General features: G+C 38.8%; 1 protein-coding gene across 1 annotated transcript in view; it reads right to left on the reverse strand.

Moving 5' to 3' along the window:
* The window catches only part of DCP1A (decapping mRNA 1A), a 52187-nt gene that overhangs the window by 17696 nt on the left and 9250 nt on the right, over positions 1–25241 (reverse strand). The window contains exons 4-5 of the mRNA XM_070390769.1: positions 10021–10087; positions 4032–4170 (exon numbers count right to left, since the gene is read on the reverse strand). Of these exons, the coding sequence (XP_070246870.1) occupies positions 4032–4170; positions 10021–10087 (206 nt within the window). The remainder of the gene's footprint in view (positions 1–4031; positions 4171–10020; positions 10088–25241) is intronic.

The following is a 25241-nucleotide window of genomic DNA, read 5'->3' on the forward strand; positions in this document are numbered from 1 at the left end:
GAGAGAAGCTGGATAATTTGGCAACAATTGCCTGGAGGTGAGCTGCAACTGACTCTGTGACATAGCAACAGGCTCCCTATGTCAGATCCACCCTGGCCCGTAGCAGGTACTCCCATGGCCCACATGGTTTTAGGGACATCTGAGTCTGCAATACTTGAAACTTAACTTGAGCTACGAGATGGGCTGTATTTTAAAAGGTCTCCAGGACTTAACATATTTTTTCCTATGTGTGCAAGGGCCATTCTTGAAAGGTTTATTCTGAGTTTTTGTTAATGACAATTTCCAGTGTTTAAAGGACTGGGTGGTGGTGGTGGTGGTGGTGGGGGGAATGGGACGGGACGGGACGAATAATCATAGACAAACTTTCTTGAGGGAAATTTTACAATATTTGATAAATATCTTTAAAAATGTCAAAATCCTTTGATCTGCCCTAGCCGGTTTTGCTCAGTGGATAGTGTCGGTCTACGGACTGAAGGGTTGCAGGTTTGATTCCAGTCAAGGGCACACACCTGGGTTGCCCATGTGGGAGGCAACCAATTGATGTGTCTCTCTCACATTGATGCTTCTCTCTCTCTGTCTCCCCCCACATCCTTTCCACTCTCTAAAAATATCAATGGAAAAATATCCTCCAGTGTGGACTAACAACAACAAAAAATCTGTTGATCTACCAATTCCATTTCAAGTAACTTATTTTGAAAGAAAATTCTGTACATGAATACTTAGCTACAAGGATGTATTCTGAATTCTTAATAGAAAGAATCAGAAAAATCTAGGGTGTTGTTCATATAAGACACAGAAGGAAAAAATACACAGCTATTAACATCACAATTCTTTTTTTTTTTTTTAAGTTTTCATTTTATCAAATGAAATCTCATAGGGACTCCCTATGTAATTACTATCATAAAAATATATTGTTCTGCCCGGCAGGCGTGGCTCAGTGGTTGAGTGTCAACCTATGAACGAGGAGGTCACGGATTGATTCCCGGTCAGGGCACAGGCCAAGGTTGTGGGCTCGATCCCCCAGTGCAGGGCATGTAGGAAGCAGCCGATCAATGATTTTTTTCTCATCATTGATGTTTCTATCTCTCTCTCCCAACTCCTCCCTCTCTGAAAAAAAAAAATGTATGTATGTGTGTGTGTGTGTATATATATATCTCGCCTAATAGGCAAATAACCAAACAGCAGAATGACTGGCAGAACGACCGGTCGCTATGACGCACACTGACCACCAGGGGGCAGATGCTCAATGCAGGAGCTGCCCCAGCCCACAGGCTCCAGGATGGCCAAGGTGGGTGCCAGTAGGGACCCCCGACCTCACATCACAGTGCTGGTCGCCCTACAGATCGGCCCTGATTGCCGGCCAGGCCTAGGGACCCTACCTGGGCACAAATTTCGTGCACCAGGCCTCAAGTATATATATAAAAACTACTTTTAAAACTAATTAATAAAGGTAGAATACACAAATATACCACACACACTGGGATATATTTATATATATTTATGGAAGGATACATAAGGCATTAGCAGTGGTTACTTCTAAATGATGGAATTATAATTTTATTGTAACTTGTAAATATAAAGTTTTTGTAATTAATGTGTACTGCTAATAACAAGAAAAATAATGGTGCTCCTATTTTTTTTAAGAACAAAAAAGTTTAGATTTAAAAAACATTTGCATTTGAATTAAAATAAAATAAACAAATAACCTCTGCCAAAATGCACGATTACAAATCCAGACTAGGAGCAACCCAGACTGGGCCAACTGTAAGGACTGTGGTTTCAGCTATCTTTCCTCACATTAAAAATAGAAAAGTTGGTTAAAATTAACTATAGAACTTGGGGAGAAAATGTTTATTATAAAGAGTTTTTATGTCCAGAGTCTCTATTACAAATACCTCACTAAAAAGTCTGGAATTTCATTCATTGTATTATATACACCGGACAGGGGAGATTTAGAATTGGGATTAAATCCCATCACTGAGGCCTAGCTTGCACCCCTGCCCTTGCCTCTGTCAATCTCCCAAGTCTCTCCTTAAAGATAAACAAAGGGGCCATCTGGAACCATGTGGCAGCTGAGGGGAACCCATCCAAACACTAAGATATGAATTCAGAGGTCACTGCTAACACCAATTCCATTTGGTTAGATGACAGGCCAAATACAGACAAGAAACAAAATTGTCATTTATGGAAGTTCTACCTATTTGCCGGCTGTTTTAAAAAACAGAACATAATAAAAAGTAAATATCAAAGTTTTAACTAAATATCCAAAGATTTAGTTTTGTTTTAATCTAACCATAGACAAATTTTATTTCATACCATGGAAGAATTTTCTTATAACAGTAATTACTGTTCTCCCCACATTCTTAATAGCCCTCTATAAAAACAGAGCAAGGCATCTATGTAGATAACACAGACCTCATTAAGGATATAAAAGGAAATTTGGGGAATATAAGGTAACTTAAAAGTTCAGAAAATGGTTCTTGAAATTTATTCTCTATCTAGTTTCCTAAGAATCAGTGAATTCATTATAGAGAAGACTGCTTTTCCTATATTAATCTTCACAGATCTATAGGTTCCTCCTAATTCTCTATGAGACATTGAGGAGTTTGGGCTCGAATGTATACTTCTCTACCCAGGAAGCGGGACTTCCTTTGGTGTTTGAATGTAGGTTTATTGTAGTTTATGGTGCAAACTACCTTCCAGAGCACTGTTCCTTGAACTCTAGATTCTTAAAGGGTAGTATGTGAAAAATGGTGCTATAGTCAAATCAACTTAGAAACTGGTGTTACTCCTTTATTTACTGCAGGGACCTCTCAGAGTCTTGTGCACTTAGCACCCTATAAAGATGGGGAAAGAGGAGCCATGCTAACAATTTTGTGTGTGTGTGTGTGTGTGTGTGTGTGTGGTTTTTTTAAATATATATTTTATTGATTTTTTACAGAGAGGAAGGGAGAGGGATAGAGAGCTAGAAACATCGATGAGAGAGAAACATCGATCAGCTGCCTCCTGCACACTCCCCACTGGGGATGTGCCCACAACCAAGGTACATGCCCTTGACCGGAATCGAACCTGGGACCCTTCAGTCCGCAGGCCGATGCTCTATCCACTGAGCCAAACCGGCTAGGACCTAACGATGCTTTTAACTCACGGGACCAACTGGAACCTCTTCTCAAGGAATGCCTAAGACGTAGAGGCCAGTGTTACAGTAGAAATGGGAAATACAGTTTTAGAGAGTGCTTTTTACACTCTGTTCCCTGATCTTTTGGTGAGGATTAAACAAGAAATGAGAAAAAGAACTTAACTCAATGTTAGTAGAATAAGGTGACAATTATAATTCTGCTGAAACAACATGGAAGCCTTTAGTATCACTCCAATAAAGTGTGGGGCTTTTAAATGCTGATGTCAAGTGAAACGCCAAGAAAGTTCCAAAGCTACAAGGTCTGATGACCATGGAGGAAATGTCTACCTACTGCTTGCTACACCATGGACAGCTCATAAATATGTACTGAATAAACTAACGAATGCCTACAGCTTCTACTTCATTCAACTTTGGGGAGAAAATGTTATCAGTTAACTTTTAAACTAAAATACAAAACAGAAAGAAAAAAAATAAATTCTAGAAAAGCCTCTCATTTGGGTAAAATTCCAAATGATGCTTAATGAAGTCGGTGCACTTACTACCAATAACAGACTGTAAATAAACATAAATTCCTAAGACCTAACAGAGACTGCAGAGGTGAAGACGAGGCATGAAGCTTTCCCAGAACTGCCTGGTGCAGCTAACTTCTGCATTCCACAACCACTTTCTCCCATAGTAGTTTTACAGGAATAGAGGGAAGAAATTTCTCAACTTTCATGCCAAGTCAAAGACTGTAAGGTAAGCAAATTTATTATCTCTTAGGCTTAAAACTAAAAGACAGGTTTTCTTTTTGAACTAATTATTTCTGCTGGCCCTGGAGGTGACATCCCCAGCCCATGAGTCCCCTGCAAGTCTCCTCCCCTTTGGTCCGCCCAGGGGCATGCAGCCTTACCCTCTCATACTCATCCTTGGCTCGGCTGAGCATCTCCAGGATGTCGATGGGCCTGTGCTCACTGCAACCGTTGGCCTGGCTGGGACTCTGCTTATCCCGCGCAGCTTGCTGGGAGCGCCGTGTCTCCTCTTCTACCACCCTAGAAGACGAGAACCAGGTTTTAGCAACACCTGTTAAAACACAATCTGACCCAAGAATTCTTCTGGTGTTCGTTTTCCAAGAATACAGGGAAAATGTCATGATCACAATGTCCTCACAATACAAAACACAGAGCCTTGGTTACCTCACCTTGGAATATATGACTGACCAATTCATCATTTTATTTATGGTACAGCATTGCCAACCAATATATTTCACTGTGAGAAGGACAAAAATACAGAATTCCATACCAGAGTTGTTAGAAATAGGTACATTAAAATTCTATGCAGAGCTTTTGAGATCTTGCTCCCTGGCATATACTGTCTGTCTGGTTCAAATAAACTCTTATACATATTCTCCACAGGTTTGGATATTTCTTACATCAACTCAGATAACAGGAGGAAATCAGATTTAATGCATATGCATGGGGAATTCACATAAGCATGACAAATTCTAAAGATAGTAGGCAAAATGGGTATACATGTCATTTGGGCTAAGAAGAAGGAGGTAAGGGTCTGGGACTTCAAAGGAAAGTAAGGCAATTCACAGGGAAATCAAAGAGTTAATGTTTAGTAAACTACTATTACTGTGCCCTCTAGAGACAATGGGTCCCAAGAAGGACTTCGATCAAATGGGCCTTGCTAGGTAGGTTTCCTCCCTGTCTGCCCCAACCAGTTCATATACTGTGGTTATCTATGGTGATAGTTCTTTCCGAACAGGCCTTCTATCTTAAATTCTTTTAGTCAATTTGTGGGAAGGCCAAAGCTTCTTTCTGAGTCTATTGTTCCTTAAAACAGTTATCATGCCAAAGTAATACATTTTATAGTGGCAAATTTTGCTTCCCTATTTGCACAAACAAAATTTTTAACTCCAAAACATAAAAGTATGAGGGTGTGTGGGAGGAACTTTCCTTTACCCTCAAGATTCTTTGGCTCTAATAATAAAAAAGACACGAGACAGAATAACAACAGAAAATCAGCAAACTTAATTACATACATTATGTATAGGAACCCTGCACACATGAGAAAATCAGAGATCCTACATACATGAGAAGTTCAAGGATAGAAAGTTAAAATTAAACATATATAGCATTCGGAGCTAAGGATGAGGTAAGGTGCCCTGGAACTTCTAAGGGTCACTGCAGGATAGTAAAAAGAGCAAATGTTTGGTAATTAGAAGTTTACCCTACCCTATGGGCAAAAAAAGCTCTACTAAATTATCTCTCTCTTTTTTGAAGTATCTTAAAATCAGTCAACTAAATGGTAAAGTAATTTGAAAATGGACAATGCTACCAAAACAAAGGAAGTCTGCACAGCTGAACAACTCACGGTGGAAAGTCTGTAATGACACCAGGCTGGCAGGAGAAAGATGAGTTTCTTGAAAATAAAGGTCTTGGTGAATCTTCAAAAGCAAATGATAGCACTACAAGCAAACACAAGGTTTCCCCTTTTCTCTCCTTAAAAATCACTAAGTGGGTAACTGAGGTGAGGTGACTGCGGCATGCTCTTTATTTTGGTTGGTGCTGCTTACGCTACTTCTGTACTTGAAAATATATAAAGCAAGAAACTGGGAGTCAAGAATGTCACTTATAGGGTTGTGGTCTTTATATCCATCTGTGGGGTTTCATTTCTTAGGAATATCCTCTCCCCCCTCCCCCAACATAAAGGTCTAAAGCAATTATAGCAAAATGCCAGGAACTGAAAGATATGTAAGTGAGCGCAAGGATTTTTTATTGTTTCTTATATTTTTCTTCAAGCTTGGAATAATAATAATAAATTTCAACAAGGCAACCAATCTTTTTTTGTTTCTTTTAAGGTTTACTCAGGTTCATTCCCAACTGTAATGAATAGGCCTACCTGCCAAGGGATATTATGGGCACAGTCACAACTTGATAACTGTATTACCTGAGAATTTTTCAGATAGTGATGACAGGCAATAAAACAACTCAGTAGCAAAAGGCTTTTTGATGGACTAAGAGGAATAGAATAAGAATAGGCCACTGTGTCAGTTCCCTACTTTAAAACAGTCCATCAGGAACTCCAGTGTGAGATGGTTCTTTTTTTTTCCTGGAAAACATTGGGTTAAACAATATTAAACAGATTTTTTTTTTTTTTTTTAAATAGCAGAATCATTCTGAGTTTTTAATATGCTAAAATGTGTTATTATTCTCTAAGAAGGGTGGGCTTATACATTTTTCAAATGTATTTGACCACAGAATCTTCTCCTGAGGCAGGATTCCTATTTAAAAAAGGGTGGTTTAAGGTGATAATGTCATTAATAGGATTAATATTTCTAAAACAAAGGTAGAACCATGGACTTTATGGTAGACTGAAAAAAGACTGGCAGGTGATATGAGGATCAGACCAATTAGAATATGATATCCATATTGGTAATCATCTTTTGGCAAAGAAATACTGCACTGTCATAACTGTGAGGCCAGTAGCAAAAGACTGGAGAGGTATACATTGATTATTTCTTGATGGTGGATTACAAGCAATTTCACTTTGCTTGTACTTTTCTTCATTTTCGATAATTAACAGGCATTCCTTTAATATTCAGTAAAAAGATTATTTTATCCTCAATTATAGGCCACACCCAGCCTGAATCTACCTTCACCAAGGACTCTGGTTATACAGTCTGTTTCTACCACCCCCCGCCATGCTGCCTGGCTTGCCCATGCTTGAATTCACCTCTCCCCTGACCTGGACTGGATCTGTGCTTTTGGTTCAAAAGAAGACATTTCTAACAACCCACTGGCCACCTTGGTTACAAAGCTCACCACTGCTGAAAGCAGAGCTGCTGGATGGTATGGAAGGGACCCTCAAATGAGGCTTAGACTCTAAGGCCTTTTCCATTCTAACGCTGTGAAGAAGGACTTTGCTTCTCTCCTTTCCTCACAAATTCTCAACTGTGCCCCTAAGACTATCTGTAAGATCAGAAATAAAGCTGACTTCCCTGAGTTCTCCAAATTTTATAGTCTACGTAGGCAAACTCTAAAACAAGTTTTATTATTAAATAGTTTCTGGAAGACTGGATTTCCTCTTTAGGAGGATCAATGTTTTTCAAGTTTAGTGGATTTTTAACTTTGCCACTGACCAAAGAGAACTTCCAAATTTAGATATAGTACAGGTCTAGAAATTTGCTCACTCTCCCTAAACAGCTTCTCAGTTTTTATAAACAACTTTAGGAATAAATCAATTCTTTACTTGGAGAATTTTTACTCTATTGCAGCTATCAAAACAGTGATGGGAAGATCTAAATTTGACAGAATGGACACTGACAGGCATATTTATTTAGACACATAATATGCCAAGAAGAATTTTACCTGAATTTCTGGTGAGCAGATGTGACATTTAGAAATATGTAGCAAATCGAAGTTGCACACAGGCAAAGTTAGAGCAAAGAAAGATAAAGTAGTCTTTTTTTATCTCTAGTGTCCAGAATGCCATTTATCACAAAGTTAATGTTAACATATAAGGTATTTGCTTCAGACATAAACAGGCCAGGCTCTTGAAAACTCCCTATCAACAGTTTCACGAGGGCATTCTCTAATCACTTTCAATACCGCTCCACTTCAAGTAAAACAAGCTGAGTTAAGCAAATGTCTCTTTTTGGAGGCATTCTAGTGAAAGAACCTTGACTGCTCTTCTTTTCCCTCTCTGCTTCCTGTTTCTACTTCCTCATTTTATTTTTAGAGTCAACACAATTATTTCCAGATAGGCCTTTAGTCTTTAGCTTCATTTACTATCTGAAGTTTTACGTTAGGAGTACTACTTGACAGAGAAAAGAAAGCTCAGAAAGGTTTCCTGTGTATGGCTGTTAGAGCTAAAAAAGCTGGATTCTCTCACTCAGGTCCCAAAAGCTCTCAATCTGCAGGAGAAAGTGTATATACAGTGTATGGACAACATATGGGTAAGGGGGCACGGATTTCCTGCACAGCTGAAATCTTCGTATAGCTTTGACTCCCCCTGGGAGCCTGACGGGTAACATAAATAGTTGATTAACATATAAAAGAAAATGTTACTTTAAAAGATCGTAAGGAAGAGAAAATACACTTACAATACTGTATTTATTGAAAAAAATACAAGACTAAGTGGACCCACAGAGTTCAATTCTGTGTAGTTCAAGGTCAACTGTAGTAATATATTCCAAAGTTTAGATATTTAAAATATATTCTGGATTTCAGGATAACCAAAAAAAAAAAAAAAAATCAACAAATCTGTGTCTTCTAAGTAAACAGAAGCTGCCTTTGCTGTTACTTTCAAAACTACAAAAAAATGTCATCAAATAAATGGCTTTGCATTATCTTTTTAAGAGAAAATATGCTCTAAAGAAAGTGTGCTTCTAGAGAGCCAACACGTGTTCAAATATGAATGACACAGGTTTATATGGAACAATCCTCAGGGGGCACACACCATTAAACGTGGCCTGCCCTGTGGCTACAGCCAAAGCCGGCAAAGCACAGCTGATTAACATCCAATTGGGACTCCTTAGCCTCGGGTGCTTCTTTTAAAATGCAAACATACCTGGAAGTGAGGTTTTTGGGTTATTTATTTATTTATTTATATTTTTAAAAGAGTTTTAAAATAAGATTATTTTTAACAATCAAGACTGCTTTCTTCTAAACACGTTGATAACAAGGGAATCTTGATTTGACACACGGGGAAGAGAGGTCAACGTTTCTGAGAAGGAACACTGAAAAGGAACCAGAAGTGCCCAGAATAAGTGTGCCCACTGTGCATTTTGCCCAGGAGCTCTCAAGCCCCTTGAGTGCCACAGTGTCTTGGGCACCTAAACTCCAGACTGGCAGTACCAGCAATACAGATAAGCCATGCAGGGTGGCTTCTGCTGGCTACTTTAAGAAAGGACATTGAACCACCCTTTAGAATAGCAATTCAATGAAAATGGTTTTCCAAATTCCAAATTTCGTTCTTATAAAAAAAATCTCTTGGAACACAATACAGTAATGGACTGGTGATTTAGTAACTTAGAATCTGGGTCAAAAATAATTTCACTCAAAAAGGTAAACATGGATGTGTGCAGGAGTTCTCCTTCAGCTACTGAACACAGTCCCACTTGTTATAGTGAAAATCTGGATAGAATCTACATTGGATATGTTGGTTAGACTGGGCACTGCACATAGATGACACCCTCAGAAGGTTCTGGTTAAATTACAATCTATATGCAGGACACTATACAGGGCTATTTAATGCTTTGAAAAAATGCTGTTGACATGAAACTAGGCCGTACATACAGTATGATCCTATTTTTGTAAGAAACAATCAAGGACATCAACCTCACATATACATAAAGAAAAAGACCAAAAGGAAACAAACTAACAGGACAACACACACTGAGTGTAGTAGTAGGATTATAAAAGACTAGAGGACCAGCGCACGAAATTCTTGTATGGGTGGGGTCTATAGGCCTGGCTGACAATCAGGGCCGATCTATGGGGCGACAGGTGGGGCGATCGCAGGGGGCGGGGAGGTGTCCCCCCCCTCCCCCCCCCCCCGCCCTGGCACCGCCTTGGCTGGCCTGGGGCCTGTGGGCAGCTCCTGCGTTGAGCGTCTGCCCTCTGGTGGTCAGTGCACATCATAGCAACTGGTCATTTCACGGGTCATTCTGCTGTTCAGTCAATTTGCATAATGGGCTTTTATTATATAGGATTATAGATTTCTTTAGACTTTTCTGCCTTTTCCAAATTTTTGAGAATAAACAGGAAATTAGAGAAAAATACATAATTAGAGGGAGATTAGTATACTCTAGTAACAAAGAGAAGTAGGGAGAAAAGTAATTTTTCATCTCTCATATGTCATTAATAAATAAATCTGTAGAGTAATATACTTACTCAGACATGAGTTTGGCTATGCGGTGACAGTCATTCTTGTCATAAAACCAGATACTGTATATTGACACTTGAAAAACAAAGAAAAAAAATAAGAGGAAATGAGGTTTCAACATATATGTAAGTGACACAGTATTACCATGGAATGCCACAGCATTTATCATCAGACTCTCAAATTGTTAAAGGTTCCTCTAAATGTTTAATAAAACTAGAACAGGTAAAATATTCAGATGAAAAGTGCAAAAGCTGCTGAGTAGCTCAGTTGGTTTGAGTATTGTCCCAATATGCCAAAGTTTCAGGTTTGATCCTTGGTCAGGGCACATACAAGAAGCAACCAATAAATGCAAAAATAAATGGAACAACAAATTGATGTTTCTCTCTCTCTCTCTCTCTCTCTCTCTCTCTCCCCCTACCCTTCCTCTCTCTCTAAAATTAATCAAGAAAAAAACCCTGCAAAAATAGTTGGCTTTAGATGTTATTATCAGATCTCATTGCGCCTAAAATGCCATTAATTGTAAGATGAACTATTATTTTATGTCTTATCAAGAAAAAAGTGACAAAGAATCAATATTGACAAGATGTATTCCAAATAAAAAAAAAGATCTTAATTATTGAAAACCAAGTTTACCAGCTAATTGAACACTAAAACCTTTGTCTTCGCAACTGAAAGTATAGAATACATGTCACAGCAAAAACAAAGCTTTAAAAACAAATACCAGATCCATCCTATGATCAACTCTGTCCATCACACTTCTTTTCCCATCTTTTTTATCCTAGTATGATCAGCACTAAGAAAGCCAACAAAAAATATTTGATGAGAAACCAGGATATAGATTCCTTTATTGGGAGTGAATCTAAGGAGTATTCAAATTGTTACATAATTTGAATTATCTGTTGCATCTGAATATGACTAAATTTTTTACTTTTCATTATTAAAAAAATATTTGATGAATAAATAGGTAAATGAACTTTAATATAACAATATTTAAATAAAACTATTTTATGTACTTTTTGGATAAGGCAGAATAGAAATGCTGAATATATACAACAAAATAAAATATGGGTAGGTATGGCTTATTGCAATCACGTGCACCCACTATGACAAAGATTGTCCCAGGATGCACTTGCCTTTCATACTTTCAACCACTCCCTGGCACAGAGATAGAAACATCAATCACTCCCTGGAGGGAGAGAGGGAGAGAGAGAGAGGGGCAGAGGGGGAGAGGGGGAGAGGGGGGGAGGGAGAGGGAGAGAGAGAGAGGGAGGGAGAGAGAGAGAGAGAGAGAGAGAGAGAGAGAGAGAGAGAGAGAACATCAATGATGAGAGAATCATTGGTTGACTGCCTCCTGTAAGCCCCCTACTGGGGATCAAACCAACAACCTGGGCATGTGCCCTTGACCGGGAATCAAATCAGTAACCTCTTGGTTCCTGGGTCGACACTCAACCACTGACCCACACCAGCCGGGATCAAATTTGAAAGTTTTATTAATGAATGAACCCTGGATTTTGTCAAATTTTTTTTTTAGCTGTCAAAAAACACAATATCGCCCTGACTGAGTGACTCAGTTGCTTGGAGTGTCGTTCTGTAAATGGGAAGGTTGCAGGTTACAGGAGGTAATCAATTAATGTTTCTCTCTAAAATTAATAATAAAACATATCCTTGGGTGAGGATTAAAAAAAGGAAATAAAAATAAGTGATTTACTTAAAAAACAACATCTATATGATCATATGATATTCCTTCTACCTTTCCTTTAGCCTATTAATATGATGGGTTACATTGATTTTCAATATTGAACCAGCTTTGCATATCTATACTAATAAAAGGGTAATATGCTCACTAGGGTGGACGTCTTTCCAGACAAAGCTGCAGTGGCTGCCCGAGGCTCAGGCAGCCATGGTGGCCGGCAGTGGCAGCAGCAGCAGCAGCGGTGTCACCTTCCCCTGATCGTCCTGGTCACCTCCCACACAGGGAGGCCAGAGGCAGGAGCAGCAATGGGGTGATGGGGCCGGTCACCTCCCGTGGGCCTAAGCTGTCAGTAGGACATCCATCCTCTGAGGGCTCCCAGACTGTGAGGGGGCAGGCCAGGCTGAGGGACCCCCCCCCCCCCCCCACCGCCCCAGTGCACGAATTTTCATGCACCAGGCCTCTAGTCTAAAATAAAGCCCATCTAGGCATTTTTTATATTGTTTTTTCTATTTATTGTTAGATTTACTAATATTTGGTTGAGGATTTTTTTTCATCTAAGTTCATGAGAGATAATGGTATGTAGGTTCTTTTGTTTCTTTTTTTTAATTGTCTTGTTTGAGTATCAAGGTAATATTGGCCTTATAAAAATCAGTTGAGAAGTGTTCCCTCCTTTTCTGTTTCCCAGAAGAAACTGCAAAATTAGTGTTAATTCTTCTTTGAATGCTCCTTTAAATCCATCTGGGCCTGGAGATTTCTTTTTCATGGGCCTTAAAATTATGAATTCAATTTCTTTAATGGCTATAGGACTATTCATGTTATCTATTTTGTCTTGGTTGCATTTTGTAGTTTGTGGTTTACAAGGAATTGGTCCATTTCTTCTAAGTTGTCAAGTTTAGGAGTGTAAAGTTATTCATAGCATTCTCTTAATCTTTTAAAGTCTGGAAGATCTGTAGTAATATATTCTATTTCAATCCTGAAGCTGGTAATTTGTCTTTTGTGTGTGTGTGTGTTTGTTTTTGGTTAGTCTTAATAAAGTCTTATTAACTTTTTTTGACTTCGTAAAAAAATAAAAGCCAGAACCGGTTTGGCCCAGTGGATAGAGCGTCAGCCTGCGGACTCAAGGGTCCCAGGTTCGATTCCGGTCAAGGGCATGTACCTTGATTGCGGGCACATCCCCAGTGGGGAGCGTGCAGGAGGCAGCTGATCGATGTTTCTCTCTCATCGATGTTTCTAACCCTCTATCCCTCTCTCTTCCTCTCTGTAGAAAATCAATAAAACATATTTTAAAAAAATAAATAAAAAAAATAAAAGCTTTTGTTTCATTGATTTGTTTTTTCTCTATTTTCAATTTCATTGATTTCTGCTGTCATCTTTATTCTCCCTTATTTTTTATGCTTTGAGTTTATTTTGCTCTTCTTTTTCTAGTTTCTTGAGGTAGGAATTTAGTAGGTTCTCAACCAGTGTTGCTTGAGGGGGGAGGGGTTTTCCCATGGTTAGGCCCCCTGTGTGCCTCTGGGAGAAGGGGAGCCTCTGACCTTTACAGATGAAGACTGCTTCCCAGGCCAGGCTGGTGGTGCCGTGACTCCTCCCAGGTACCCACCTTCCCTTCATGGAAGGCAGAAAAAGCACTGTCCTGGTGGCCACATTATTATTAGGGCTTCCAATCTTTTCTGCCAGTTTTGCTGGGCTCATCTACTATTGTTGGCAGGACTCCCATTAGATTTAGGGGAAGAATGAGCCTACCTGTTGCTAGGTTGAATGGAGGGCAAGAAACACCAGGCCTAAGTCCCCTTATTCTGTTGGGTGGGAAGGGTGTAAGCCACCCTGCTGCTGTTTCTGTCAGTTTTAGGTCCTACACCAGATAGACTTCTTTTTTCCACCTTTCAGAGTTCTGACTGTCTCTTGTGTTATTTCTGAACTTTATACATTACAAGGAAAAGCAAAGGGAAACAAGTCTATGCGATTTTCTTTGTATCAGAAGTCTCATTTTGTACTTTTATTGATGTAAAACAGGCTCACGGAAGGACTAAATGACTCATTAATAAAATCAGAGAAAAATAGTCTCAGAACTAGAATTCAGGTTTTCTCAGTCCTAGACCAGTAGTCACGCAGCTACACATTTACTACCTCATTAGTTTAAATAACAATTTTTTATAGAATTAAAACAGTAATGAGCTTCAATTATGCTTGAAGATTAAAGCAACACATGAAAGAAACATAAATAATTGAGTAAGTTAGATGCTAGAATTTAGAAAGCCACTGTTAATAAAGCTATTTTAATAGTGAATTTTCTGTTTTACCCTGGATTAAGGTAATTATATTTCTCTACAAGACCTCATGGCCAAACACAACTTTAAAAATTCCCCCCCCCCTTTTTTTCCCTGATGCAAAAGCATAAGAGTCTTTATTCAAGCCCGGGCTTGGCTCCCCTACCCTCCTTACTGATGCAGCAGCAAGTGGCAGAGAGAGAAAAAAAATCCCCTTTTTAATGAAAATAAAAATTTAACTGGATTTTTGTATTGTCACTGTAGAGTGAATTAAAACATTATTGATATACAGAGTGAGTGAATGGCATCATTTTAATGAATCAAGAGCACAAACAGGAATTTTTTTCCTACCCTGTTCACAAGGAGGCTTCTTTCCCAGGGAAACTCCTGTTACACTAAAACTGTCCTAAATTGTCTGACCCCATGTCTGGCTATGTGTCCTGCAGGTGACTGCATGCTACCATGAGGCAGCTGAGGCTGCTGTTTGGACCTTACTTTCATAGTCCTTCTTCTGTTCACAGAACTTTAAAATACTACTGACACTTCCAACAGAATCACATCCAATGAATAATAAGTAATTTTGAAATATTTTACATGATGTAAGTCAATAGATTAAATTTAGCTTTGACAGCCCAATAGAGGAGCACAGAAACAGCCTTGTCACAGAGGAGATAATTATTAAGTATTATCTATGTTCTTAGCAGCTAAAGACTGCTCCAACATAGAGTAAATCAGATTGGGCTTTGAAAAGACTCCATATATGGCAATCACAGGTACCTACCTTTCTTTAAATATGTCTCCTCCAACCTTGGCTAAAGAACATCCAAACTACAAATGATTCCAGTTTTCCTCTAATGCACACATCCATACAATTAATAGTGATGAGAAAAAGTTGATGGTATGCAATACATCAGGCTCAAAGAGGAACTCGTTTTTTGTTGTTGTTTTTTTAGCTAAGCAGAGGCATTTAAATATGTTTTCATAGGAGATTGTAAACCAAAATCTTAGGAAAGAAGTCCATATTAATAATCAAAATAAACCTATCAGAGCTGTCAACTTATGACAAATCTTCACTTAGGTCTACCCTTTTCCTTTGAAGAAATACGCTATAATTTAGAAATAAGACACATGCCTTCCGCTCTTGTACATTATCAAGTAAACTGCCAGAAAGAGCCAACCACTTTCAAAGGCATGTTTGCTGAAGAAATAAAGATAAGGAAGCCGTAATGATAGCTTAATGGGTAAAGGATAACAGTCACACTCGATTCTGCCAAAAGCAGACCTGTAGAGGTTCAGACAAGCATCCAAGAATCAGTTCTGTCTGCCAACATATCAACTGCTCAGTGCATGCAACTGGCAAGAAGGCCCAGAGACCTGCCACTAAGCCTGTCACTGTCACCAGTGAGGACAGACAGACAAGTTCGCCAGATAGCTAAAACTGGGAGGACATTGTCTCCAAACCAAAGCTGAGTATTCTTCCAAGAGAAGTTACACTGGAAGGCCCAATATATTCTGTCGAGAATTCACCTGAAATAATTTCCCTTGATTAACTATATCACAGAGGATTTAGGGAATTGGCAATATAGTACTACTTTGCTATGGCAAATAATAATGGCATGCTGTATTATAAATGGCTTTTCTCAAGATAAGAGCAAACTAATTATTGAACACCCACCATATATCATGGTGTTAACAGCTGTCCCAGGTAAGTCATGCTGCACAGGCAAATCACTGAAGAGTTAGGAAGTGTGACAGGACATGTAATTAATTACCTTTAGCTTGTACTTCCATGAAAAATAACAAGATACAGAAAGAATATCCAAAAATTAAATGTTTCCTTTTCTTTTGAAAGTGTGAAAAATAAAACTGACAAAGATAAAAAGTATCTGGATTATTTAATATTGAGAAATTTTTAAAAGTTGTGAGGCAAGAGGTTTCCATTTTCCTAGAGAGCCTGTTTAAAGATCCAGCAGCCTGGTGTGATTTCATGTGATCCTTCACTCTGCTGCTCATCTGGAGTGTTATATGGCATACACAAGGTAAAAAAAAATCCAAATTAATTTGGAGCCTTTATAAAATCCCTTGAGACTTCTAGCGATCCTGTGAAATGTCACAAAAACAGAGCTGGGAATCACTCTCATGTTGTCTTTTTGATTCATTTATTATTTAGTTTAGACCTACTTTCTAAAAGGATTTGAGGAAGCTGGAGATTTTCTCAGTATGGTGCCAAGCAGAAAAGGGGGTTTGATAAAGCTTTTTGGCAAAGGAGTTCAGAGCAACAAAATTTCTAAAGATGATACTGACCAAAACCCCCTACAAGGAAACAAAAACAAGAAAATGGATTCTGAACACAGCCAGAACCATTTACTCTAGACACAAGGAAGACCCTTCTGATTATAAAAACAGTATAAGATTGGGACAGATTATATAAATACAAGCCTACCCTGGGGAGTGAAACATCAAATGCCACTGCCTTGACAGATCATTTAAGACAGGAATAAGCCTGGTGGTTCCACATCAACATCAAAAGGTTGGGAAAGAAAGGCTCTGAGGTGAGGGTAAGAACACACACACACATACAGGAGACTGTGGCAGGTGGCAAGCAGGCAGGCAAGGAGAGGCCGTATATCTATACTAATAAAAGCCTATGTGGTTGTCACGCCCTCACTCCGTGATGCCCTCACACTGTAACAATCCAACACTAGGAGGCTGCGTGCGCACACGGGTGGGCGGGGACTTGATGCTGTGTGCACAGCATGGAGGTGAGTCATGGCAGCTCCTTGTGGGGATTCCAGGGGCAGCTCCGGCCTACTCTTTGGGGCAATCCATCAAGGAGCCCCGGATGGGTGGGCAGGGCCTACCTCTTTGGTGATATCGATCGAGGGGCTCCCGCATTGTGAGAGGGCACAGGCCAGGCTGGGGACCCCGCCCCCCAGTGCATGAATTTCGTGCAGCAGGCCTCTAGTCTATCTATAAGAAAGGCTGGTAAGTATGCTTCAATGACCTTAGTAGCTTACTCCTTTTGGCCAAAAGAACACCCATTTTAAAAAAACACATACTAACATGGTGAAGATAGAGCCCACTTTAAAATATTTAAATTGCAAATATCTATTTATTGAACACTGATTAAAGACTTGGGCCAGGTAATTTAAAAATGCTATTCTGCAAACTCTTTGGTTTATTATTTTGAAATTTGGTACCCCTCTCTAAATCAAATCAAGTTAGAAAATATTTACCTGCAATATTGCTTCCACAGTCCCTGTTAATATAAACTCAGTTTAGGATTCAGACACATGAAGACACCACTGAACATTCTTAGGGATAAGAAAATAAACCTAAGAATATCACAACTGATAACTCCTATTTATATTTATAAACTTTTATTCATAAAAAAAAATATTTCTTTATTGATTTCAGAGAGGAAGGGAGAGGGAGAGAAACACCAATGATGAGAGAGAATCATTGCTTGGCTGCCTTCTGCACACTCTGTACTGAGGATCGAGCCTGCAACCCAGGCATGTGCCCTTGGCCAGAATTGAACCTGGGACCCTTCAGTTCGCAGGCCGACGCTCTATCCACTGAGCAAAACTGGCCAGGGATAAATTTTTATTCTTTTTTTTTATAGGGTCTTTTAAAAATATATATATTTTATTCAGTTTTTTACAGAGAAGAAGGGAGAGGGATAGAGAGTTAGAAACATCTATCAGCTGCCTCCTGCACACCCCCTACTGGGATGTGCCCGCAACCAAGGTACATGCCCTTGGCCGGAATCGAACCTGGGACCCTTCAGTCCACAGGCCGATGCTCTATCCACTGAGCCAAACCAGTTAGGGCAAACTTTTATTCTTAAATGATAGGCAAACCCAAATAATACAGTGAATCACATGAGGGTTTTATCTCTATTCAGATTTACTGCCATTATTGCCACACAGCACTTGCCACTCCCTAAATCAGTAGAGTGTCCCCTAAGTGAACGCTACAAGTGATCATGGATGTACCCAAATGTTGGAGCCATCCAACCACCACTGGTAGTCTATTCACCCTGGTGTCCCACTCAAATATACTCATTTTTATGTGTCACAAGGGACAAAAAAGGGTGGGAAGTATGGTTCTTGGCCTCCATGGAGTTGAGTTCCTATTTCCTGGGCTTCGGAAAACAGTTAGGTTAGACAGTGGTGTAGGAAAAGGGAGGACTTTTCTCTCCTTTCCCTAACTTCTCTTCTACACATTTTTCTGTCAATTTATTAAGAGATCATCCAAACCAGGGTTGTAAGGTAAATACCCACAGAGAGGGGTGTAAGAAACCTCAGGGGCTGGGATCCATGAGGCTGTGATGGGCAGCCTTTGCCAGAGCTCTGGCTATTAGTATTCACAGGAATGCAGGTGCTGTGTGACTATACATGCCATTTTGTCACAAGAAGAAAAGATAGAAACCGAAGTGTAGGGGTATGTATGTGTGTGTGTAAAATACCCAAACTTTTAAATATTGGTAGCAAATGCTTATCCTATGTCTCCTTTTAATAAAAAAAGAAAAGAAAAAGCTGAGCATGCATGGAAGCAGTGACTCTGTAAGTAGCTCAGACCTGCCTGGATCCTGCAGAGTACTGATGCTCATGTGCTCAGTCTGCAGGCTTATCTGGCCAGCTCCAGAGCGGCTTCAAATCTTCTTGGACTAGCATTACTGTTTTTCAATTTTTACCTCCACGATGACCTTCACTATGTAAACACAAGTGAAAACCTATACACATACATATTAAGAACACATTTCTGCCACTTAGCAACAAGTAATTGTTGCTTTCCTTTGTGAGTTCTTAAAGAGAAAATCCTATATAATAAAAGGCTAATATGCAAATTATCCCCTCGGGAGTTCGACCGACCAGGAGTTCAACCACTTGCTATAATGTGTGCTGACTACCAGGGGGCAGTGCAGAACAAAGGAAGGCCCCAATTGGCCCTGATTGCTGGCCAGGCCTAGGGACCCTACCTGTGCACGAATTTCATGCATGGAGCTTCTAGTATTAGAGATAAATGGTGCAGCATGGTTAACTTTTTTATTTTTATTTTTTTTAAAATATATTTTATTGATTTTTTACAGAGAGGAAGGGAGAGGAATAGAGAGTTAGAAACATCGATCAGCTGCCTTCTGCACACCCCCTACTGGGGATATGCCCGCAACCAAGGTTCGTGCCCTTGCCTGGAATCGAACCTGGGACCCTTGAGTCCGCAGGCTGATGCTCTATCCACTGAGCCAAACCAGTTAAGGCAGTGGTCGGCAAACTGCGGCTCGCAAGCCACATGCGGCTCTGTGGCCCCTTGAGTGTGGCTCTTCCACAAAATACCACGTGCGGGTGTGCATGTACAGTGCGATTGAAACTTCGTGGCCCATGCACAGAAGTCGGTATTTTGTGGAAGAGCCATACCCAAGGGGCCAAAGAGCCACATGTGGCTCGCGAGCTGCAGTTTGCCGACCACCGGGTTAGGGCTAACTTTTAAAAATCTTTACAATTAAGGTAACACCACAATTTTTTAAAAAATTGCTTTTTACCTGACAACACTACCTTAGGGGAGGAAAAAAGCCAGTAATTATGAGGCACAATGAAAAGAAAGAATCTGCTTGGGAAATTCTACAAAGTTGATGGACTCACAAAGTTAACAGAAGGCCCCTGGTGGAGGCTCTACATGCATACTAAGCAGCGGCCTGTAGCAGATACAAAGCAACACAGATTTCTGAAATGTTTGACCTGACAGTGCAGCAGGTCAACCTGGGAGTCTAAGTCTCTATGTTTTCATGGTGTTTTTACCTCTTCAATCTACAAATGTGGCAACAGCAAGGCTCTTTCCTTATCTTGGCCCAGAAGGCCAGACTAATGCAGTTGCCACAGCTCCTTTCCCCTTCACTGATTACAGAATCATACCCACCACAAGCAGAGCTGCGGCTGAGGGTGGAAGACGGCCTGCCTTTCCTCAGGCTCAGTAACAAGCCCTGCGCTGAATTCAAAGATCATAAAGAACGAACTGGGGAACTTTTAAAATTGTTTATAAATTTCTTTCAGTTTGGAGGCAGAACTCACATTTTTTGACTTGACAAATTATAAAGTTCTCTTGCAAGGAAATTTCCTGAACTGTGCTTTAAGTCTGAAGATTCATGCCAAATGCCAACAGCCACCTATCATCTCTACTGTTCTGAGTCTTACCCTTGAACTGAGAAAGGACAAGCAGAGAAAAAAAAAAAAGGCACACACTACAGTATTTCTTCTGCTAAAACTTTCCATTTGGCAGCTGCATTTTCAACACTATGGAAATGAATCTCCCTGCTTTTGCTAGTGATCTAATTTTAATTAAAAATGCTCTGTATCAAGAGACTGATTGCCGATATAAAGGAAAAGTTGTAAGTGAAGCAGAAACTAAGGGGTACTTCTCACAGGCTTTTGGAGGTAAGTTCTTAAAAATATTAAAAAGCAGTAATATTTTTATTTTCAATTGTTCTTGCTATGGTGATTTTCTGTTGTTGTTAAGCAGGTTAAGCAACATACTTTGTTCATTTTCCCAAAAGTACTTCTGGATTATAGAAAACATTTTAAAATACAAAAAGTGGCATTCAGTGGGTGATCCATGCCTTAGGTGTTGGGTGGAAGAAACATGAAGAGTTGTCCTTGTCTCTCTGGTGGATCAGATTTTCATTATTACTGGCCTAATCATTCAAATTTACAATGAAAAATTCTCAAATCACAGATCTTAATTAATTGGGTTGTTTTAAGAATAAGCATAGCACTGGGATTAATACAGTAACATATTTCATTAAGAATCCTGACCCTTACCAGAAAGGCAGAATTTGACACTGAAACTTTTAACCAGTTTTATGACTTCTGCTGATAATTTTTAAAGAAAATACAATAGAACCAAAGGATAAATAAAATTCTTTAAGGCTGGTCCGAGTGCAGTGGTGTCTAGAATTAATTGATCATAGCAAGTTACAGATTTCCTCCCTGGCTGGGTAGGCCCGTTGGTTAGAGCATTGTCCTGATATGCCAAAGTTGTGGGTTTGATCCTGGGTCAGGGGACATACAAGAATCAACCAAAAAATGCATACATAAGTAGAACAATAAATTGATGTTCCTCTCTCTCTCTCCTTAAAAATTTTTTTAAAATTACACAACAGTTATAATCATCTTGTTTGTTTAAAAGCAAAGTAAAAGACAATACTGAAATAGTTTTTGCAAAGAAAATCATTAAATGACGAATTGATTTTGCAGAGCTTAACGGTACCAACAACCTTTATCTTAATATTTTCAATTAAGCAAGTTATATTGTAAACTCTTTAGTTGTAACAGAAACACCAAATTTACTTGCTTTTATTTTTTTATTAATTCAAACACTGAATTTTGGATTTTAAAAAAATTGCTCAGAATCCACTTTACAAAAATATTCTTGGGGCATTTCATAATTAAGTCGTAAGTATATACTACATACACACAATTCCAGGTCACCACTTTCATTCTGAAAGGAGCCCACAGAAATGGAAATCAAGAGACTCCTGACAGTGGTCTTGGGGGAAAGCACCTTCCCAGAGAAACATACTAGTGAGGTATGTTGCTTTTAGAAGGTGCTCACCAAATGCTGAAGAATAGTGGAAAGTAGAAGTCTCATTTCTTCACTGCAGAAAAGTGGTCTGTGGAGACACATGTCTTATGATAAGGTCAGAAATGTACAGATCCTATATCTGCTTTTTCAGAGGCTGGCTTCTATATGGAGAACTAACTATCCTAATACCATTTACTGAACAGAACATTCCTCTCAGCATTTTATCGTTATGATGGGAGAGATTTTAAACTACTGACCCAATAATTTTTTTGTTCATGACTCCATTCAGATCTATTTATTCCAGAATAAGTTTTACTACACTGTTTACTACAGTTTTCCCAGGAAACTGTCCATGTAATCTAATTTTAAACTTTCAGAAAAAATTTCTTCATAGTGCTTTCTTTTAAAAAAAAACACAGGTGTTTTCTACCTTTAGTTGCAATATGTAAAATTCCTAATACTGCCTTGTATGCCTCCCTCACTCTTTTTGCTGTTATTAGATCAATCATGTTATAGGGGAGTTTATTTTACTTAATTTATTGATTTTAAGAGAGAGAACCATCGATTTGTTATCTACTTATTTATGCTCTTAAATGTGCCCCGACCAAGGATCAAACTCACAACCTTGGCATGTGGGACAATGCTCTAACCAACTGAGCTACCCGATCAGGGTCAGGAAGAGTTTTTAAAAAATATTTTGCCGATTCTTTCTATTGAAATTTCTACATTTTCCACTAATTTCTACTCATCTATGTTTTCCTTCAACTTAACTCAGATTTCTTTTTCCTCTCTAACTTCTTGGGCTGGGTGGCCACATGTAGTAATTTTTATAAAATTCTAATATGTACTTGGAATAAAATGCACATTCTTGAATTCCTGGAAGCAGGATTCTATACATGTCCATTAGATCAAGCTTAACTGTACGGTTTAAATATACTATAACCTTACTGAGTTGTCTACTTTATCTGTCAATTACTAAGGTGGCCTGTTAAAATCTCCATCTATAATTATATATTTTTAACATTTCATATGTATTTCTGACATATACTAGGTAGATGTTAGTTTGGAATTGTTTTATCTTCTAGGTAATTTACTCCTGTTATCATTATGTGGTAAATTTTATCCCTGATGTTTTTACTTTAGAATCTATCATGATTAACACAGCTACATCAGCCATGTTTGGTTGGTTAACAATTATCTGACATACCTCATTTTATCCCTCACCTTTCAACTTTTCCAGGTTTTCGAGTTTTAAGATTTTTGAAAGTAGTACAAATGGCAAATTCTGTTTTTTAAAAAATGTTTTTTTTATTGATTTCAGAGAGAAAGGGAGGGGGTAGAGAGATAGAAACATCAATGATGAGAGAGAACCACTGAATGGCCATCTCCTGCAAGCCCCTTACTGGGGGATTGAGCCTGCAATCCTGGCATGTGCCCTTGGTCAGAATCGAACCTGGGACCCCTCAGTTCGCAGGCTGATGCTCTATCCACTGAGCCAAACTGGCCAGGGCAAATTCTGTATCTTTATCCAATGTCTTTTAACTGGTAGGTTTAGTTCACTTAACATTTGTTCTAATTACCGATTCATTTATCTTAGCCATTTTATTTTGGGCTATTTCCCATGGTTTCTATTTACTTTTTTTCCAATCTGGGTTTGTACTGGTTTAAAAGTCAAGACATCCTATTTTTATTATGCAGTGGTTACCCTGAATCATTTGAACACACATGGCTTGATTTAAAAGTCTATGATTAATCAATTTATCTCACTTCAGACTTCGGATGCTTTAGATTTGAACAGCTTTTATGCTGTTGCTATCTAGTATTTTTGCTTCAGCTTTATACTACCTCGATTCAACCTAGTGATTTTATTGCTTTATACAGTTACTGTTTGACTTATTTCCGTCTCGTTGCTCATTATTGTTTCTTAAATTTCATTTCCTATTCCTGTGCTCAGCTTTTTTACTTTAAAACGATAGTCTTTATAACTGCACCATTCAATTTAAATTATATACAATTACAAATTCAGTTTCACTAGGCACATTTCAAATGCCCAATAGCAACATGTGAGTAAATGCTACCTACTAGACCAGTGATGGCGAGCCTATGACACGCGTGTCAGAGGTGACACGCGAACTCATTTTTTTGGTTGATTTTTCTTTGTTAAATGGCATTTAAATATATAAAATAAATATAAAAAATGTAAGTCTTTGTTTTACTATGGTTGCAAATATCAAAAAATTTCTATATGTGACACGGCACCAGAGTTGAGTTAGGGTTTTTCAAAATGCTGACACGCTGAGCTCAAAAGGTTCGCCATCACTGTAGACAGCACTGCTTTAGAAGTGACTTCTGCAGGGTCTGTTGGAGACAGGAGTTCTGTTTTGTTGAAAAAAGTCTTTATTTTGTTTTCTCCCTTTATTTTTTTAAATAAAATTTTTCTGAGGAGAGAAACACCTATTTTTTTGTTCCACTTATTTATGCATTAATTGGTTAACTGATTAATTGCATGTGCTCTGACCAGGGATTGAACCTTCAAGCTTGCTTGGTATATCAGGGTGATGCTCTTAACCAACCTTGAGCTAAACAGCCAAGGCCATTTTGTTCTCGCGAATTACTAAATTGTTGGTTGATCTTTTCCCCCCTCAATACTCTGAAAATATTATTCCTTTGTCTTCCAAACTCAGTAGCTGCAACTAAATAGGCTGTCTAGGTGTTGCTCTTTGTAAATAATCAATCTCAGGCAGCCTTTGGTTGCTGCTGTCTGCCTTTGATGATTTACCATGTGCTCAGGTTTGTATTTATTTCTATTTATTATGCTTGGGGACTTATTCTACTGCCTACAACTGAAATTTATATCTTTCATAGATTCTGGAAAATTCTCAAACTCTTCAAATACTACCTCTCTCTAGAGTTTATCATTCTGAAATTCTTCTCTGTCTTCTGTAGACTTTACAATTCTATTTTCTCCATCAAATTTTTCATTTCTTTCCTACTGTGGGATGCATTCTGGATACTATCCTCAAATGTCTCCAATTTCCCAATATTCTTTCCAATTGTTGAGTCCAGGTAGAGAATTTATTTCAATAATTAAAAATTTAATTTCTAGAAGTTCTACTTGGTTATTTTTTACATATACCTGTCATTTTACTTTATAATCTACACCTGACATTAAAGTCTCTATCTCAGTGGTTCTCAACCTTCCTAATGCCGCGACCCTTTAATACAGTTCCTCATGTTGTGGTGACCCCCAACCATAAAATTATTTTCGTTGCTACTTCATAACTGTAATTTTGCTACTGTTATGAATCGTAATGTAAATATCTGATATGCAGGATGTATTTGCATTGTTACAAATTGAACATAATTAAAGCATAGTGATTAATCACAAAAACAATATGTAATTATATATGTGTTTTCCGATGGTCTTAGGCGACCCCTGTGAAAGGGTCGTTCAACCCCCAAAGGGGTCGCGACACACAGGTTGAGAACCGCTGCTCTATCTGATCATTTCATTGATTTTAGAGAGAGAGGAAGGTAGAGAGAGAAAACATCAATGTGAGAGAGAAATATTGATCAGTTGCCTCCCGTATGCACCCTGACTGGAGATTGAACCCATAGCCTTTTGATATATGGACAATGCTCTAACTAATTGAGCCACACTGGCCAGGGCCGATCTTTTCAATAACTA

Source organism: Myotis yumanensis, unplaced genomic scaffold (assembly GCF_028538775.1).
Source record: "Myotis yumanensis isolate MYYU_CA2020_CCGP unplaced genomic scaffold, mMyoYum1.0.hap1 SCAF_14, whole genome shotgun sequence".
Taxonomy (NCBI): Eukaryota; Metazoa; Chordata; class Mammalia; order Chiroptera; family Vespertilionidae; genus Myotis; species Myotis yumanensis.